At 44.8% G+C, this 19,790-nt stretch overlaps 2 protein-coding genes and 1 long non-coding RNA gene across 9 annotated transcripts in view; 1 reads left to right on the forward strand and 2 right to left on the reverse strand.

Moving 5' to 3' along the window:
* Positions 1–9,457, reverse strand: SIRT5 (sirtuin 5). Of its 2 annotated transcripts, none has more exons than XM_086842468.1 (9): positions 9,381–9,457; positions 8,700–8,838; positions 6,482–6,615; positions 4,848–5,073; positions 3,352–3,439; positions 2,914–2,967; positions 1,919–2,042; positions 569–684; positions 1–205 (listed from the first exon to the last, which is right to left on the reverse strand). In XM_086842468.1, exons 2-9 carry the CDS (start codon positions 8,812–8,814, stop codon positions 130–132), a joined length of 933 nt encoding a protein of 310 aa, XP_086698594.1. In that variant the 5' UTR covers positions 8,815–8,838; positions 9,381–9,457; the 3' UTR covers positions 1–129. The 2 variants fall into 2 exon arrangements, with proteins under 2 accessions (XP_086698594.1, XP_086698605.1); XM_086842479.1 differs by having other exon boundaries at positions 9,078–9,456.
* LOC111923754 (uncharacterized) lies at positions 9,352–19,073 on the forward strand. The gene is made up of 5 exons (XR_015273964.1): positions 9,352–10,406; positions 11,376–11,526; positions 11,710–11,809; positions 13,227–16,341; positions 18,000–19,073. It is a non-coding gene; the product is annotated as an uncharacterized LOC111923754 (long non-coding RNA).
* The window catches only part of KIF13A (kinesin family member 13A), a 107,913-nt gene continuing 100,302 nt past the window's right edge, over positions 12,180–19,790 (reverse strand). For 5 of the 6 annotated variants that reach the window (XM_086842309.1, XM_023919658.2, XM_023919659.2 and 2 more), the window contains 2 exons: positions 14,380–15,481; positions 12,180–13,475 (listed from right to left, as the gene is read on the reverse strand). In XM_086842309.1, the coding sequence (XP_086698435.1) occupies positions 13,189–13,475; positions 14,380–15,481 (1,389 nt within the window). In that variant the 3' untranslated portion in view covers positions 12,180–13,188. The remainder of the gene's footprint in view (positions 13,476–14,379; positions 15,482–19,790) is intronic. The other variant, XM_023919660.2, reaches the window with a different exon arrangement.

The following is a 19,790-nucleotide window of genomic DNA, read 5'->3' on the forward strand; positions in this document are numbered from 1 at the left end:
CACCGCAGGAGGAGCCCGCCGCCGCCCCTTTATTGCCGCGGGGACGAGTCCCGCCGCCGCCTCCGGCCCGCCCGCCCCCGCTGGGCCCCGCTGGGGCCGCTCCCGGCGCTCCGGAGGTGATCCCGGGGCTCAGGAGATGATCTCCGTCTCGTGTCGCGCCAGCGCCGGCGGCAGCGTGGTCCCGCAGGGGCCCGGGAAGTGGAACCTGGAAGGAAGCGGCAGGTTTAGGGCGCTGGCAGCCACCGGAGCATCCCGCTGCTCGCTGCTTTACCTGGCGAGTCTGGCAGGGGGACGGGAGGGAGGGGAGAGGAGGAGAGAGGGGTTTAGGCTTTGTAGGGCGTAGGGACAGTCTCCAGCCTCACCCTTTAAACAATACGGTTTGTGTCTTCAGTGAAAATTCCACCATGGAAGAAGAAAACTTTTTTTTTTTACTTACTAACAGAAACTTAGTATTTCTTAAGCGCTGGGGATGAAACTAGCCCGTATTTGTCTAAACCCATTGTTTCAGCAGCTGGATGCAAAGGGCAGGGTGGAGGGGACTGAAGGCTGTTTGCCTGAGCAGCGTTACCTGAACCTGTTGGTGGCTGGAGTGGTTTCCATGTTGAACTCCGCGACTGGGACCCCTCTGGCCGAGACCTGCGGGGCGAACATGGCCGCAGGATACACCACGGACGAGGTCCCGACCTGCGGGCAGCGGGACAGAAGTCACCAGGGTAGCAGGACAGCGCTCAAACAGAGCAAACCAACCCAGCCCCGAGCTGAGAGCCCTTCTCACAACACTGCATGTGCACTGAAGCCTGGGAAATCCCTACAGAAATTAAACCGAATCAGTATCTGTGACTAGTGTCACTGCAGATGTAGCTATTTAACTGAGTGTAACAATCAGGAATTGTTTCTCTGATGCAGCTCAAAGAAACCCGTTTGTAACTGGAGATGGAAAAAACATCCAAGAAACAAAATGGTACACTTCATCTTGAGGAAAAATAAAAACCCAACAAAATGTTCCTTCTGTTACTTGAGATCATTCTGTAAATGGAAGACAACAGTCTAAGCAAGTGTTTTGGTTAGGGATCTGGAACCTAAGTGGCATATAAACCACCTTGCAAAAAAGCAGCACATTATGACTTACTTTCTTTTTAAACTGTGCATCAAAATAATTGTATTTTTCACTGTTTGAGAAATTAGAATCATAGAATGGTTTGGATTGGGACACCTTGAAGATCGTCTTGCTCCAACTCCTCTGCCATGGGCAGGGACACCTTTCACTAGACCAGGTTGCTCAGAGCCCCATCCAACCTGGCCTTGAACACTTCCAGGGATGGGGCATCCACAGTAAAGAATTTCTTCCTGTATGTAATCTAAACCCACTCTCTTTAAGTTAAAAGCCATCACCCCTTGTTCCTGATGAGGAGTCCCTCTCTGGCTTCCTTGCAGGCCTCATAAGGTACTGAAAGGCTGCTCTAAGGTCTCCCAAGAGCCTTCCCTTCTCCAGGCTGAACATCCCCACTCTCTCAGCCTGTCTTCATAGGGAAGGTGCTCCCAGTACCCTCATCAACTTCATGGCTCTCCTCTGGACTTGCTCCAACAGTTCCATGTCCTTATGCTGGGGGCACCAGAACTGTACACAGGATTCCAGATGGGGTCTCACCAGAGCAGAATAGAGGGGGAGTGAAATTCAACAGCCAAACAACACTGTGTCATCTCTAACCTCTGTGTACCTGTTGACTTCAGAGTAATGTGTGTACATTTTCAAACTGCAAGGTCTTTTAATGTTTCACACTGGACACTGGAGAGTCCCTCTGGGGCTTTTAGGTCCCTCAGGGAAGCACAGATGCATCTGCTTCAGCCAGGAGGTGCCACATCCTTAGCGTGGCCTCCCTGCTGGTTCAGAGGACAGGTAAAGGAAAGCACCACTCACGACCAAGCAGAGGTCACAGATATCCAGCTCCTTCTCCACTGCCGTGAGCACGCCGGGATCCAGGGCTTCGCCAAACCACACGACGTGGGGCCGCAGGAGCCCCTTGCAGCCGTCCTCCTCACACCTGTTCAAACACCACAACAGGACAGCGTCACGCTGCTGACGGGCTGCTTTATGCTGCGGAAGGGCAAAGCAGTTCTCATTCTCACTTGGGCAGGTCTCACCTGCCATCATTCTCTCTCCTCCTTCACAGCCCTCCCCACACCCTCCTCTACCCTGTGCTGCTGGACAGAAGGCAGCTCATTCCATGGTACACACATGCTGGAAGTACACATGTACTGCATGATCCCATGGAAGGGGTTGCTGAACAGTTGTTCAGCACAGATACTTAATTGTGCCTTCCCCTTACTCAGCTCCTGAAATGCATTAAAGTTAAAACTCGGCCTCCATCAGCTTTAATTAACTGGCTAACAGGGTTTTAAGGAGAAAATGAACCAAAAGACAGAAGCCTTGTGTTAGCCTCTCTTTCCTTAGGAATCAGATAAAAAATGCAGTGACTTTTTCCACCTGCAACTAACTAAGGCAAAGCTTCAGGCAGTGTAAAAAAGCAACACGGCACATTCTGTGCCTGTGAGGTACCCCAGCCTAACAGTGGGTGGCACCTGCAAAGTAACAAAACACTTACTGCTGTAGGACTCATTTTCTTGCTGCAATCCTCCTACTATTTCACTTACTACAAACCCCACAAAATTGGGCATGCTTCATCTTGGTGCTCAAGTACACAAACATGCGATGCCTTTAGCACCATGGTAGCTTCTACACACTCCTTGTCTGATGCCCCTGTAACTTTAGACTCAGTTTCCTGGGGCAGAGTTCTTTGTCTCCTGTGGAATCCCGTGGAATGTCCTTCCAAAACAACGTGAACAGTAACATGAAGCTTTGAGGTGCACAAAGCGTGAAGAGGTAATAGCTCAAACAAAGTGGTCCATACGTACTGAGGAAGGTCTTCAACTGGAATTGCAGCATCTTGTGTGTCAGGATCTGGAGCCCTGTAGTTACAAAATGGAAATACATGTCCAGCTGTACAAAATGTACTTTAAATAAAAACGTAGCATTCTCTAAAAATCTTCATATTCTCTAAAGCACACTCTCCAATCAAGAAAACTTTGCAACATCAGCCAACTTCAAACACCTACTACAATCCAAAAATACCACACACAAGGCAGGCAGGAATTTTTCCAGAATTATCCTGGAGCTGAGCGACTGTAATAAGCTGACCAAGACTGTCAAAGGCACGACAACTATTTATGTAACTATCTAAAGGTCTGGCGAAATGTAAAGGGAAAAAAACATCCTAAAAATTCTTTGAGTATATGCCTGGCCCATCCCCCTGCTCACTTCCTTTTTTAATGGTGGAAGAAAGAATGGATTACCCCTTCCCAGCCAATGCGGGGCAGATCGGGCTCTTGTAATTCGCAGCTACGTTTCCACAGCTGGTGCAGCGAGTTTTAAATAAACTACCTGGAACACACAAAGAGGAAACATCAGGGATGAAGCGATGGCTCTGAGGTGTGGCTGTGCAGGCAAGTGGTTGTGCTTATCCAGGGCAGCCTTTATTTACAGACCTTGGAGGCTGTACCTTGTGGGTAACTACAGAATGTAACAGCAAAGACAGTCCCACTGTGTCACCTTGTTCTGCCTCAGGACATGAGTAATACACAGTCCCATAACATATTTTGCAGGAAAATTTAAAATATCACTGAGGAAGATGATTTCTGTTTATTGCTTTTCCTCTTACATCAGAAACATTTTCTTAAAAAAATAAAATATGCTGGTCAACAACATTTTGTTCCATGCAAAACTCAAAAACTTCTGTAGCATTACTAACATGCTGTCAAGATGTGCAATATAGCCAAGAACTAAAATTTGCATCCATTTTGTAAGGAATACAAGTACCCAAAATTAAACTGTTGGCAAGGCTGCATCACTGGGTCCGCAACTGCGAAACAGCTTGTGCAGGTTTCCTATGTCCAAAGCACAAAAGTGGTGGTGGTAAATCCCATTTACACCTTTAGTGATACTCAAGTTAAAAAGCATGACAATGCTGGAGGACCAATATGGGTCTTTGTCCTGGGAGACCTCCACCCTGTGGCAGGGCCTGAGGAGTAGAGAAATGAGTGGGGTCACCTCCAAGGATGGTGCTTCCACACCCTCCTTTCTCTCCACACCTACAATTTCATCAGATCCCAAAGCCCCACTGACTCCTTGGTGCTGCACCTGCCTCGTGCTCCCCTGGCACTTTGTGGGAGTAAAGAATTCCACTGACTACAGGGAATAGAGGGGAAGGACCGGAAAGAAAAGTAAGGGAAAGAAAGGTAAGGGAATCTCAATCGTTTCCAGTCCCTTTGTCCTCCTGTAGCCAAGGACTGCACAAGTGAGGACAGGACAGAATGTAACATTAATAAAAACATAACATTTGTTACAGGACAGAGGAAAAGCACCAGGGCTGGTGAGGCCAGGCTTGCCAATACACCCTTTATTGGTGGCAGTCTGACACCAGTACTACCACACAGTGGAATCCTGGGGGATTCTTTTCCCCTTTTCTAAGTGAAATCAGCCAGGTGTCACAGCCACATGAATTCACGTGGATCTGCGGAAAACTGTGCAAGCGAGAAGGGAGAATCAGTTCCTGTGTACTGTCAGATTCCATTACAAACAGAAAGATGAGATTCTGTAATTCTAAAGGGGAGGAATAAAGAGAGGCTACGAAGTACCTGAAACAACTTCCAAAAGAGAACAGGGTGTTACTGTAAACAACTTTATGCAAGTTATAGTTTTAAAGATAAAATTCTTTTGTCTCTGTACTTATCCCACTTTCCCATCTTCCCACTCCCCACCCCGGTCTCCTGGCCTGTGAGCCAACTCTTACCGTGAATTTCTAAGAGGTGCTTGGTGCCTGCCTTCCTGTGCAGCTCATCAATGTTCTGAGTGATGACCACAACGCTCCTTCCTTGCTTGCTCAGGCGCTTCTCGCACTCCGCGATGGCGATGTGGGCTGGATTGGGATGTTTGCTCAGCATCACTTCCCGCCGGTAGTGGTAGAATTCCCACACACGGGAAGGGTTTCGCGCAAAAGCCCCCGGAGTAGCCAGCTCCTGCAAAAGACACAACAGGTCATCCTACAACAAAAGAATGTTCAGATGAAGCTTGCTGGATCTCTGCCATTTATACTGCTGCCTGCACCAAAGGGTCATCAAAAGCAGATTATTTATAACCAAATGCAGCTGATAAGAATTTTGTTCCACAGCCCTTACAAGGGTGTCTGGTCAAAGTGTCAGACCAAAAGAGGAAGTAACTCATAGCAACAGTGTGGTATGTGGGCTCACACTAAACTCCAACCATACTCTGTGCTGCCCTACCAAACTATTGGGAGCTTAGCACAAAGCAAGATGAGATATTCCAATGCACACCCTTTTTTGGCACCCACAACTCTCTTTTCCACAGCAGCCATAAAACTCAGCACCACATGTATATATTTCCTTTGCTAGGGATTTCTTTTCTGCTTTAATTTAAGTGTAACACAAGCCAAATTACACCCATTGTCAAAACCAGAGTCTGTCTTGTATTTTTTGCACGCAGGTCAAATTGAAGCTGCTTTTCACAGCAACTTTAATTTTGCCTTATATTTCTCAAAAATGAGGTGCAGCTCAGTCCAGCGCCTCAGTGCACAATTCAGCTGACACAGAAACACTGAATTCAAGTTTCTGATGCAGCAGGACCAGGCATTTGTACACACACATGCTTTATTTGAATTGATGGTCAATGAAAGCAAAAAACTCATCTTTAGAGTCAAAGAATCTAAAAAACTCATCTCTCTGACACTTTTTCAACTTCATCAGATCTTTCAGGAATGCTGTAATTAAAAACCACAAAGAAAGCAGGATAAGACTCATGAGGCCCTTGTAGAATTCACATTGTTGGTGCTTTTAACTGTACTCCCAGTGTCTGCTCCCACCTCCTCTCCCAGCCCTGTGGCTCCCAGCACTGGCAAGATCATTCCAGCATAAGAGACAGAGCCTGTGGGAGACTTAAAGAACCTGCCCCAAAATAAAACAGGCCCGAATACATTTTTAAAGGGTGTTACGAGACACCAAGATCAAAATAAAACAACCAGTTTCTATCGTCAGTTCTTCCTTTGGTATTTTGGTTTGTTTTTAAACTCTTAAGAGTTTAAAGCAGGAAAGGTCCCACATGGTAGGTAAACAGTGAGGGTGTCAAAAGATGAGCAAACAGCTGAACTGCAGGAAAACAAGGATGGCAGAAAGACCCAGAGCTGCCTGAAAAGAAGTTGTTTTTCTCAAGCAACTGATAAACAGAAGGACAGAAGCAGATCCCCAAGGGCACAGGGAAGAGCTGCAGAGGCAGCTGTAGGGAGAGCTCTGTCCCTGCTGCACTGCTGTGGGAGATCTTCCACCCTCCTCCCCCAGCTGTTCCTGACCCTCCACACTCACCTGTGTGACAGACAGAGGCACAGCTGTGCAGGCACAGGCCTCCAGTACCTACCTGGGCTTGCCACTTTCTCCAGAAGCCTCCAGCCCCTCTGAAGGTGGGGACGCCGCTCTCGGCACTGACCCCGGCTCCGGTGATGATGGCGATGTGCTTGGCTTTGGCAAACACCTCTCGGAAATCAGCCATGTCTGTGCCAGGGCAGGGAAAACAAGGAGCTGCTCAGGTGCTCACACTCTGACCTAAGAGGCCACACTTACGTGTCCAGAAATGACTTCCATACACACCTCCCATGACTTTAATTTCGGAAAACCAACTGGTTCCTGAGTTTCTGTATGTTGGAATTTAAAGGGCAATTCCTGGAGATCCTCAAAATACGTGTCTGAGCAAGCTCAGTAGGGCAACATGTGCTAATGTGATTACAGTCAATACTGGAAAGGCAGAGCCTTTAATTAAACCCCCACACTAGATGCTACCCCAATAACAACTGTTGACACCACCACCCAGGAAAAGTTTGCTTCCTAATTATTACATAAGATCCTGAGATGAAAAAAATACATTTGTTTTGTTGTTGGTTTTGTTTGACTGTGGTTTTTTTTTAATGAAGTATCAACTTCAAAATTCAGGTAAATTGAGAAAACACGTTTTCTTTTTATGCATTTTTCCTGTTTTCTAGGTTTGCAACTGTGTTTTTTAATGTGTTATTCCCACACAAATTACTTTTTCCCTGCATGGTAAAGTAGTTTGGGAAAAAGATGTAAAATTTCCTTTGCCTTTTTATGTGAGTCAAGACAAGATTAAAAAGGAACAGGTTAGTTATAGACAGACAAAAAAAGACCTCTTGCAGTTTACCAGATATTAATTTTAGTTTACCAGATATTAATTTTAAAGCAACACAGGTTAGAATCGCAAAATGGCTGAGGTGGAAGGGACCTCTGGAGATTGTCTTGCTCAACCCCCTCTGCTTAAACAGGGTCAGCCAGAGCAGACTGGCCTGGACAGTGTCCTTTGGGGTGGCTTGTGATATCTCCATGGATAGACTCCATAACCTTCCTGCACAATTCAATCCATTGCTTGACCACCCTCACAGCAGACAAACACCATGGGGTGTTTTTATGCATTGAGAAGATGCCCTGGAGCCTTCATTGCCACAAGGGCTCATCACTGGCTTATGGCCAACATGGTGTCCACTGGATCCCCAGGGACATTCCTGCCCAGCTGGTCACCCCAGCCTGTCCTACTGCCTGGGAATATTTCTCCCCAGGGGCAGGACCCTCTAGGGTATCAATCTCTCCTCCCAGCTTCATATTAGGTGGAAACTTGCCAAGGATACACTCTGGTCCATTGTCCAGATCATTAATGGAGGTGTTAAACAACACTGGCCTCAGTACGGACTCCTACAGTATCCCACGAGTGAGCAGCCTCCAGCTAAACTTTGAGCTGCTCACCACAACCCCAATCCTCACAATTTACTAGGTGAGCTTTCAGATAAAAAACAAACCTCCCCCCACCACCAAAAAAAAAAAAAAAAAAAAAAAAAAAAAAAAGCCCACCCAGAGGCAGGTAAGTTCCTGTAGAGAGAAAGAGCCACTGGAGAGGTCCCAAGACCCACAGCACAGATGGGGCAGAGAACGCTGCTATTCTGATGCCCCACCTGCTGTTGCAAACCCAAGCTCACAAGCCCGAATATGTAAAGCACAGGCTAAAAGCCCTCCCAGCCAGATCTCTGTCAGCAGCCAAATGCTGATGCTCAAGGCAGCAGAAAAAGCAAGTTTGCCTCAGCTACCCGACATTAGGGGGGTTGCTGTTGTACCTGTGTGCAGTTTTCAAGTTAAGGCACATTCTCACATTGAAAAGCGAAACCAAAATACTCCAAAACAAGCTACAATGGGTGGCCTGAACAGAGCTCCTGGGGTTACCCAGCTCCTGAGCTGTTACAAATGCTTAAGGCCCATTCTTGTACAAAGGAATGAGGAATTAATTTTATTACTCATTAGGATTATGAAAGGGAAATGCAATTAACCATTGCAGACTTACGAGCATAAATTATAAACATTAAAAACGCATTCATGTTGCAACTATACTGACTGCAAGGGCTTTTGGAACTATACAGAACACAGACATAGGTAATTTTACTACCTAGGGGACAAAAAAAGCAACTTCACACTGTTTTAAGCATTTTGAATTAAGCCATGGATTTCACCCAGCACACGAAACCTTCTAGCACTTCACCTTAAAAACCTGTCCGGGGTGCTAAAGCAAATACACGTCTTACTTGAACTAGGACGGGCCATTTCCAAGCAAAACTTCTGTTTCTTTGAAGACGAGGCTTTAAGTCCACAATGCGCTTGGGAAACCAACCTTCTAGCGGAAAATTGAAAGAGACACATCAGGGTTCGTCGGAAGTGTTTCACCTGGGGAGAAATAAATCAAACATAAGCGGCCGAGGCAGGGTGCGTATTTCTGCCAGTTTCCTGTGAGGAGCTCTCCTTAAAGAACCAGGGGCGAGTGTTCCTCACGGCTTCCTCCTGCACCTGCAGAACACGGAATCATCCCCAACCCGAGACCCTCGGGCCGGGATCACCGCTTTTGTTCAGAACGGGGGAGATCGGCCCTGCTCCAAAGCAGGGCTTTCGGCCGACATTCAACTTACGCGACGCTTCCGAACGGCGCTGCTAACCCGAGGCAGCTCCCAGGACCCGACTGCCCGCCGGCATTTTAAGAAGAGTGGGGAAAAGCAAGGGACGGAGCCGCGACGGGCTGCGAGCCTACGTGCATCTGCCGGCCCGCAGAAGGGCGAAGGGGACAGACAGTGCGGGCGGGCGGAGCCTCGGTAAGAGGGCGGTGGCGGAGGCGGCGACCGCCGGGCCCTCAGGTCTTGTTCCGCCCGCGGGGCCGCCGGGCCCTCACGCAAGCTCAAGGGTCACGAGTTCGCGTCCCGCCCGCTGCCACTCACCCCGGCCGGCGGCGGCTGAGGCCGAGCCGTGAGGCCCCGCACGTCCCGCCCCGCTCTGCCGGCAGGGCCGGGCCTCGGCGCCGCTCCGCCCTCCCGCGGGGAAGGGGCCGCGGTGTTAAGGCAGCGTGGATGCGCGGATGGAGGGATGGATGCATTGGATGGAGGGATGGATGCATTGGATGGAGGGATGGATGCATTGGAGGCATCGGCGGGTCGCTTCCCGGCGTTGCGCTGTCCCTGCGCCGTGCCGGAGCGCGCACGGATTAGCTGGAATGAAACGCAAGTAGGTCAGGAAAGCTGGATGGCTTTCCAGCGTCATCCCTCTCTGCGGCCCACCCTCGGGCGTTCGCAGTTTACGCATTCACGGATGAAAACTCCGCTGCACTTGGACGGCACACCATTTTTCTTTTTTTTTCCTTAAATGAGAAAAGCTGTTCTTAGCATGTTTTGCTGCATAAAGAAGGCAGCGCCTGTTCTCATCCAGCCGCCTCCTCTCCACCCTTCCCCAGCCTTAAATCATTACGGTCCATTTCAGTCAAGAGATTTTGACACGTTTTCCTCCGTCCCTTTGGATTCTGTAAATTCCCAGCTAAGCAGATGAAGAAGACCCCAAAACTTGTACCCAAAGCGGGGAGAGGCTGAAAGCAAATCCCACCAGCAGCCTTGTCGAGCGCCGGGGGCGGCTCCTGTCTCCCGGCCCTGTTGGCACAGGAGGAGTTACCCGAGCGAGCTGACCTGAGGGAACAGCCACAGGCTGCTCCCAGGGGCTGGCAGCCCAGCTTTCCCTCAGCGCCCTGCTCCGTGGCACTCGCTAGTGTGTACACAGTACCAGCACTCCGGACTCTGCATCCAGCTGCAAACTCGAAGGAAGCCTTTGGTGGCGGAATGTTGACACAGCGAGTGGAACTGACTCAACGCTTGTGCTGGTGCTTGCTGGGCTGTGACAGCTGTTCCCCGAGCACTCCGTGTCTCCAATAAAGGCATGCGTGCTCGTAAAAACAGCACATCATAAACTCAGAAAACAAGGTGAAGGCCAGCGTGATCTTAACTCAGCATTCTAACGATCCTGATGGTCAAAATCATTAATTCTGTGCAGACTGGGAAAACAAACAGGATGGCAGGATTGTTGAATGAGAGACTGGCTCTGCAAAATGTTATATTCAGTATCATGATTAGTGCCTGTTTTTTTTTTTAAACTGAGATCTTGCTACAAACTGTGCTTGTTATTTTATGCAGTGTATTTTAGCTGCTAGTTAATATTAAAAAGAAAAAAAAAAAAGCAATTCACAGTTGCACTATAACCACTATTTTCTTCCACTTTGAATCCAAAGTTCAAGACAGCAAAATCCTAGTCCAACACTGCTAACAGGGAAAAAAAGGTCCTGTTTATGTACTAGAGTTTTGAGTAGCACATCAACCAAAGAGCTTTCACTTTCCTATCACACTGTTGCACTCGTTAGCTGTGCTCCTCCTAACTTTACATCGACCCAGGGCAAGGCATGTTAACATGCAAGGTTTGCTAAAGTAAAGGTCTTTTAATAACAACAGAACCCACAATGGCATAGGTTATGTATGGTAAATGGGTACAGAAGGACACAAGGTTGGCTTGCTTTGGTCTCTGTGGCATGTACAGGTTGCCTACTCCAAGAGCACAATTATCCCAGTGTTTCTGAAGGAATCAGTCATGCATTCTGTATTCTCAGCAGTCTGAAACAATGAAGAGCCCAGCTGATGCTGGCTGATGCTAACCTGGTGTAACTATTGAATGAGTGCCGTAAGAAAATGGCCACATTGATTTCCAAAATTGTTTGTAGTGGCCCTAGACAAATATATTAATGCCAGTGTGTAAGTAGATTTCCCAAAAGGTTTATAAAAAGATTAAAATCTAAACTTAACTTCAAGACACTGGGGTGTTTGGTGTTGATACCTGGCAGTGTCCCACAATAATCTGTGCCTGATAAAAATAATTCTGCATAAAATCTTTTTCTTTTACAGAAGTTTCCTCCAGCAGCAGCGTCATTAATGCAGTGACAACAACTCTAGGTGGACCCCAGAAGCATGAACTGTTCTGCAAAGATTCACATTTCACCAAAATCAATTAACATGTAAGAATCCTGTCTTAGAAGAGACAAAAGCCATGGCAAGGGTGAGTGCACTGCACTTCACAGCCCCCTCCTTTCACTACCTCCTCCAGCACACTGCCTTCCCAGCTGCCAACTGTGCTGCAGGCAGCTGAGGCCTTCATTTATTTAGCAACGATACTCTCTTGCCTGTCTTCTGGGAACTTGTCCCATCTCCCCTTGACCCACATGGTTCTGTTTTCTGGCAGGAGTTCCCCAGCTCTGCTCCCTCTCCTGGGAGGGACAAGGAAAGCAGAAGGTGAGGAATGTGTATCCACAGGGGCTGCTATTCTCCTCTGAGGCTCAGTGGTAAGATGGGTTCATGCCATCCAGTCTTCCACTCCAACCACACTATCCTTCAGCATTTTTACCAAGTCCATCTGAGCAGCACCAGCTAGAAACAGCTCCCTCTTTGAACATGAAGCCTAATTGTACCAAACACAAGCAAAACATTTTTTTTTTTTTAAATCCCAAGTCTGTATTCTAACACACAATAGGTCTGCACCAATTAAATACAGTATGGCAGTATATAAATTACAGTTCTTTACAGTAAATAGTAAAAGACAAGAGTCCGCTTACTGTACACAACAATCAAAGAAAGAACAGCAGCTTTTCAGTAAGGTCCCAGGTATCTCAATCATTCACTTGCTAAGGAACAAAGAAAAGATACAGCAGGCCATTCACTTCACTCATTTTTTACCATGTTGCTTTACAAATATCCAGAACACTTGTACAGGCATCTACAGTATCTACATGTGGAACAACCTTCTTAGGAATTCATGAGCACCAGACATAAATCCCTCCATCATTCCCATTATTAAAATAAACTTTACAGATTAAAATTACTTTAGCAGGTTCTATTTCATCTTGATAATAAACCAGCAAGTAACAAGTGCAAAGTTTGCAGTCATGATCCATTTACTGCTTCTTTATTTCCCATTTCTCCCCACCCCACACCTAAAGAACCCAAACCCCCCTAAAAATCCCAGAATGTTGTCCTCTCACACCCTTGCAGTAATACTGTTTCTGCAGTCAAACTGCCCGGCTGGCTTTTGCTAACACGTGAAATGCCAGACTCATAGCTTCAGGCATCCTCAGTCATTCCAATGCCAAGTCAGCACAGTGGCAGGCCTCTAGGAAGACAAAACATACGAAGCAGTTGGATATTTCAGTGTGCTTAAACACAGAAGGCTGCACGGTGCCCAGTGACTGAAAGAAACATGGCACCAAGTTACCAGTTAAAACATTTACAATAGAAAGATATAAACAGCAAATATGTCAGTCTAAAACAAGTTCTTTGGTAATTAAGAACAGCAAACCGCAGCGGTTGGGTTTTTTTTACCAAATACGGATTTACATCCTGTTTTTTCCTCAATAAAATATCTTTTGTTGTTTAAAATATATCTCCCAAAGTTGTTTGCGTAACAAATAGTCCAGTACCTCAGTTATCTACAATCAGCTTTAACTGTGTTTTAGTGTGCAGCCATATCTGCTCACTGGCAGACAAACTATAGATACACATTCATATATATATAATATATATATTATTTATAAAAAATTAGATAATTAAGTCAAGGACTCTAGAGAATACACATTCCGTATGGACAGGTTAAAATGTACAATAGCTTCAAAAATCCATAAAGTTTTCTACACAGTGATGCGTGTAGTAAGTGCAAAAATACTGCGGTTTAGTTAATCCAAGATTTCCTGTTTTCCTGTTTCCTAGAAAAAGCAGAAGCTGCTGCATCTCCTGAATGGCAGAGGACATCTCCTCCTGTCTTGGGAGTGGCTGGTGAGCCTTGAAGCACAGAACTCTTCCGTTTCTCTGAGGTGGAAGATGCCTGAGACCGGGAAGTGCTACTCCATTTCCTCGTGGGGGCTGGTGCTTTGCTGAGGCGTCCAGGACGAACGAAAATGCCGTGTCGTGGTTTGCAGTGGAAGTACTCTCTGCCTTTCACAATTCCATCGTGCTTCCCTTCAATGGAAAAAAATGCACAGGATTAAATGCTGGTGCTGCCATTAGCACATACAATTGAGGCACTGAAGTGTAAATAGTTTTGGTTATCTGTCAAATAGCCAAGATTGTTCCTGCTGAGTGACAGAGCCAGATGCTCACCATACACTAGGGAGAGCAAAACTTGGAAAGGAGGGCTTGAAATGTGACCAAAAAGATTATTTTCTAAAATACTGCTTTGTTAACTAACAGTTTAGAAAGCCAAGCATGTGTTCATTTTGCAAAATAAACTGTCCTCAAAACCAACTGCTTGCAAAGCTTAAAATTTATCTGGAGACAAACTTCTGGCATAAGTGATATTACCTATTAAACTACAAAAAACATATTTTTAAATGATTTCTATATTCTATAGAAATATATTTCTATATTCATTTCTATAGAATTCACTTCTATAGAAGTTTCTTAACACTTGCAGAGCACTGACTTTTTCTGACCCCTCTGAAGTTACGTAAAACCTGTGCTTTGGAATTCATCTTTCCCCAGTGGAAAACAATAAATCTCAAAAACCCACTGACAGCAAACCCATCTGACAAGTGATGCACACTGTTAGTACTGTTCATGAATGTGCGCACACTGATTTAAAAAAGATCTGCCAATTTTAGGCTTTCCTTGTTTCTCTGATCAGTAAAAACAGATGGGTACCAATGGGGAACTACCACAACATGCAAAAGCAGGGCTTTCAGACAGTTAAAAATGGATCAGAGCATCCCTATCACCAGAAAGCCAAGAACTGGGTGTATCAGATATCAAGCTTCATGAAACCAGAGGTACTTCCCAGGACTGAACTGGAAGGAATGATGATACTGTGACTTTAAAAATTGGTCACACTAGTTGCACAGATAACCCAGAACACATTTAGTCTTACCCAGCTGAACATTGAGTTCAACTCCAACCCAGATTCCAGATGAAAAATCCACCGTTCCAACATATCTCACTGTGCCCATCTTGTTACTTCCAACACAGACTTGTTCGCCCACGGCCACCCAGCTTGGTAAGACGTGGGCTTGATCTGCAGAAGCACTTTCTTCACAATCAGAACCATCCAAGTGGTCCTTCGTAATAAAGTCGTCCATGGAAGCATCAGGATAAGTCTCAGGGTCTGAAGCGTCTTTCACCAGTCCAGAACAAAAAGGGCTTTCTACAGCATCCGCAAGCCAGGCGTCACCTGCTGCTGCTGCTGCAGAGCTCTGCTGGCCCGTGCACGGGCTCTGCCCCTTGCCAGGGCCTCGGGGTGACTCCAAGGCGCTCTCTCCGTTAGAGGACAGAAGGGAACACGACTGTGGAGCTGTTGAATGGTCGAAGTCCTTCCCATCTTCAACGCCCATGAACTCAGTAAAGGAGTGATCTTCCACAATGTCCGTCGTGTGCTCAACCGTCACCTCGCGCGCTGAAAATTCAATGGTGTTTTTGCCATCCAAGGAACTTAGAGCTGAGAAGGATCCATCTCCGGGTAACTGCTGAGAGTCTCTGTCAGTGGCACTGAATGACAGTGGTACTTGCTCTGTTAAGGCACTGTTTTCTTTCAGTGGCACCACAGGTAACTTCTCTCTCGCTAACTCCTTTTCTGACTCTCGACATTCCTTGTTCAAAGAAGATCTTAAATCATGTGCAAGGGATGATCCCGAGGGATCGCTGGAGTCCAGCTCCTTGGTGTGACTGGCTAGCTGGTCTGTGCTATCACTACAGGGAACAAGCATGTCAGACAGGGTGGCATTAGAGGCACTGTGGGAAAAGTAGCCACTAGTGATGCTGCTAGTGGTGGGGCTGCGGGACACCTCTTTCTCAAGAACACGTGAGCTCATAAAGTCTGATTTAGAGGAAAACCACTCCCTGTTCTCCAGGCTAGCATTGTAAATACTGAAGTCAGCAAACTCCTCTGGTACATAAGGCCGGAAATTTTGAAAACTTTGTGGACTTATCAGCTTCTTATTGATGGCCTCCAACTCACTGTCTTCCTCCTCAGAGTCCTGCAAATGAAAAGAGGAACTAGGATTAGGAACCTGTGACAGTGAGGTTTCCAAAATAAGCTAACCATCCTTTATTTTTTCTTTTCTGATCATGGAGAATTATGTTCCTTTAATATTCTTTAACTGAAGAATGGAAGACACCATTGAAAAGAGCTGGTGGGAACTACAGCTGGGATCTACACTGAGCTACTCAATTTTTAGAAAATAAATTCTAAATAGTTCAGAAAATGTAAAGCAATAAAAGGAAGGTTACATATTTTCATCCACAAACTTTTTTCTCCTATGATTTAGACTAATTAAACCTACTGAAGGTATTTTATAGAGTTAATTCACCACCTAACAACAGAAACATAGATATGAATGGTAAAGGCCTTACAGAGTCCCTGCTGCAACACAGACTTTAAAAACTATGAGGTTCTTAAAAACTTTGCACAGTGGGATTTTCTATTAACCTGATATCAGCAAGGCTAAATAGTTTTGCTTACCCCTGGCTATTCACACCTGAACATGTTCAGGATGTTTGAATATGCAAGGAAAAAGATCAAAAGTTACAGCAAATCTTCAAGGAAGCATTTGTATGCATACATGTATGTGTTTGGAGGGAAATAAGTGACAATAATCACCCTGGCAGAATTTGGAGGTGCCTCCCTAAATTTCCCCTTGGTGATGTGAAAGGGTGCACTGTGATCAGACCACAGATGTGGCTTTCACAGAATTGATCTGAAGCTAAGAACTTCAGTCTGTAAAAATAAATCTGAGAAAGACTCCAGCAACATGGTAGGGTTGCTCCCGCAGGATAAAATACTGCAGGCAGGACTCCACATGGCTGCTTTTTCAAGTATTTCCTTTTTTATAGACATGTATGTCTTCATTTACACATATATATGCATGTATAAACATAGGCATATGTATGCACACATATATATTAAAAATTGTTAGTTTACAGGAAATTTCTACTAGAAATAATTGTATTTTAGGAAAATTCAAAACTGCTGAAGTCCTTTAAAAAAATCTCAAGCACCCGTTATTTCTCAGTTCCTTATCTGCATCACAGATTTCAAATTCTGATCAAAGCAGATCCTGTGTGATATCTGAGTACCTGGATGCTTTCAGACACCTGGTGTGACTCACCAATGTAAAAGGAAAAGAAGTACACTTAACCAGATGACCACAGAGTACCAACACATCAGGATAAACATCCTCTTCAAAATGTTTCCTCGCTTCAAAATAGCCAAGACTGCCCCAATGACTTTGTATAACAAAATTTCAAATGCCCAGACAGGAAAGAGTTGCCCATGTCAGAATAATCACACAGAACTGGTTGGATTGGAAGGCACCCCTTGAGGTCAATTAGCCCAATCTCCCTCTGCTCAAGCTGAGTCAGCCAGAGCAGCCTGTCCAAGACAGTGTCCAATTGGGTGGGTTTTGACATCTCTACAACCTTCCTGCACAACTCATTCCAGTGTTTGACCCTTCTCACAGTAGACAAAGTGTTTTCATGTTTCATCTTGTGATCAGATGGAATCTCATGTGTTTTGATTTGCCTCATGTCCTGTCACTGGACACTGCTGAGAAGAGTCTGCCTTAGCTCATCAGGTGTTTTTAAACATTGATAAGATGCCCCTGTGACTGGTCTCCTTAAGGCTGAACAGCTCCAGACATTCCAGCCTTTCCCTATATGTCAGATGGCCCTTATCTGTAACAAGGTCTCATGTTCATTCTTACCATGTTCAAACTCAGCAAACTCATAGCAAATATAATTCAGTATTACCCATGCAGAATGGCCTCTTAAGAGGACTCAAGATTTTCAATATTAATTTTTTTGTTGTCACAGCTATCAGTATTTGAACAGGATGTCTCTACTTGTCTAAGTATATCTGACAAATCCAACCACATTTCAGATTTTCTGATTATTAATATTTGCTCAAGTAAACACTTGGTATCCTTTGCTTTCTAATTTTCACAGTACTCTTTCAGAGTTATTTCTCATACAGAATTTCGATGAAGGTTTTAGTTTGCAATCATTTATTTCTCTGAAGAGGAACAGTAGTGTTATGAAATGCCAGTAAGACTCTTGAGTATTATTTATACTATTGAAAATCTTGCTATTTACATCTTAAATCCACAGTTCCTACAGAAGGAAAGGAAAAAAAAGTAATACCTGCTCTATTGAGACTAAGAATACCCTTCCAAGCACTAATATTGCAGGATACCAGTTGCTCATCTCTGAGGGATGTTTTCTCAGCCATTCTGCTTACCTCTTCCCTTTTGCCAACTTTACTTGTACAAAACTAAGCTTTGTTCTGTGCAGAACCTTATAGTTTTGTTTGTTTTTTTTAAACATTAAAAACTAAGAGTTTATCAAATATACTTTTTAAAGTTGAAGATTATATATGAGCTCCAAGCTAATAAACATTTAATGAAGGAAGTGTTTCTAGTCGATACTGGCTAAATGTTCCCTTGAGACCAAAATGTATTTTTATAACAGAGTTCTTTGTATCTCCTTTGAAACTTGCAGAATTCCTCATTTAACTGAAAAAAACCCCACCTTGGTGGTGTTCCTGTTCAGAATCAGACTGGATAAGAGGCTGTAACTGAGGAATGGCTCTACAGACACACAGACACTGGTGAGTGATTAGGAAAGGTCAAACAGGTAACCACAGTGTCAGTCATGTGCCACTTCAGGGTTATTGTCATCCTAAGTAGAAAAGCTGAGGTAAAGAGAACCAGTCTTCTTACTAGAACATGGGCTATGAAGAATGCTGAGAATAGGTGATGAGATGCCACCTTGTGACAGACAGAAGGCGGCCCTGGTAGGGACAAGACATATTTCCTTTCAGAGCTTCTCTTGAATTTCCTGATTGGGAAATTCCAGAAACAAAGCAATTTCAGAGTCCTTCAAACTTCTGTGGATGTGATATGTTGGGGGAAAAACAAAAGAAGGTGCTTTGTACAGCTCAGGCTATTGGTATAAATAAAGATAAAATCTTAGAAAAACTGGTCAAGAAACTTCAGCAACTTCCCTGGGATGTAACAGAATGACTGTAATGAAAAGCAGATTTAAGAACTGGTAACAGAAAGACCATGAGAGCGAGAACAAATCAGACAAGACTATATGTCAAGTTCTAGCAGTAAAGAAGAAAAATAAGCAAGAGCACAGAGCAGCTTCCATACACGTGCTTTGTAATGAAGATACTGTGTCATTAAAAGCTAAAGTATCTGAGCTTTCAAAGCCCTAAATTATACCTCTCAAGTAACCTCAACAAGTTAGATCCCATTTTACTAATTTAAAAATCAGTAATACTTATCTAGTTGTTGCACTACTGGTGCCTTAATTTTTATTGCCTGCTAGAAGGGTTTCCTCTTAGCAAATCCTCCCTTAAACATTAAGTACTGGCAGTATTTAAATACACTTATTATGAAAATGTTTAATCTGACCTTAACATAAGTCACAGTATTCCTGTATTATCTAGAACGTGCCCCTATAGCATGCTGTTTTGATATAGCTGCAATATAAAGCATGTGTAAGTACTCTCTGAAATTTCAGGTTGAATGCTCTATTTCAGGCCAACTGAATAAAAATATTTTTTGTTAACTGCTTTTTTTTTTTTTTAATTACCCTTCCTTTGACAGGTGTGTTTTGAATATTGGAATACTCCAGCCTAGTTAAAACATAGGACTCACTGCAGCTCTTAAAAATGGGGTAGCTTGGGAAGCCTACATCCTACAAAGACATCTCTCCTAAAGCATCATTTGCTAAACACAACACCATAGGCTGGCTGGGCTATGCAAAGTAGCTGTGTCAACCTCCTCCCCACTAGCAGCTGCTACTTCTTGCCTGTCTCTCCAGGACCCACTCACAGGTCTAAAAGGTCATCAGACTTAGAGGATTAGATCCAAATGAAATATAACTGCACTGTAGTCAAGCCATCAACTGGGTGGATCAGTTCCCTTGATCTCACTTCCTATGCAACCAAACAAAAAGCTGTGTTGATACAAGGGAGAAGTCAGTATGAGTTAAGCAGATGAGAACTGAAAGAACAGCTCTTTCCATGGTCCTGTTGGCTATGGCAGGTTTACAGTGTTCAGTGAATTAGTTCCCTTCTAGTTGGCAAAGCCTGGTGGCAGGATATTACCCTTTTCTAGCTCTAAAAGCTTCTGTGTATCTGTGGAAAGCAGCACAGGCAAGTGCCTGGGTTAATTCAGGGCATGCATGGGGTGGGACTTTGTTTTCACTCAAGGGATTAAAACTACCCTCAAGTTGCTATGGAAAGTTTTGTAACAATTTATTTTCCAAAGGATGTTTTTC

Source organism: Cyanistes caeruleus, chromosome 1 (assembly GCF_971803275.1).
Source record: "Cyanistes caeruleus chromosome 1, bCyaCae1.hap1.1, whole genome shotgun sequence".
NCBI classification, from domain to species: Eukaryota; Metazoa; Chordata; class Aves; order Passeriformes; family Paridae; genus Cyanistes; species Cyanistes caeruleus.

Excerpts from the sequence above, each read along its gene's own strand:
- SIRT5 (XM_086842468.1), bottom strand. The coding sequence starts at position 8,814 with ATGTGTCTCTTTCAATTTTCCGCTAGAAGGTTGGTTTCCCAAGCGCAT. Across the intron at positions 5,074-6,481 it reads GGAGAAAGTGGCAAGCCCAG|GAGCTGGCTACTCCGGGGGC; the intron begins GTAGGTACTGGA and ends TGTCTTTTGCAG. Across the intron at positions 685-1,918 it reads TCTGTGACCTCTGCTTGGTC|GTCGGGACCTCGTCCGTGGT; the intron begins GTGAGTGGTGCT and ends CGCTGCCCGCAG.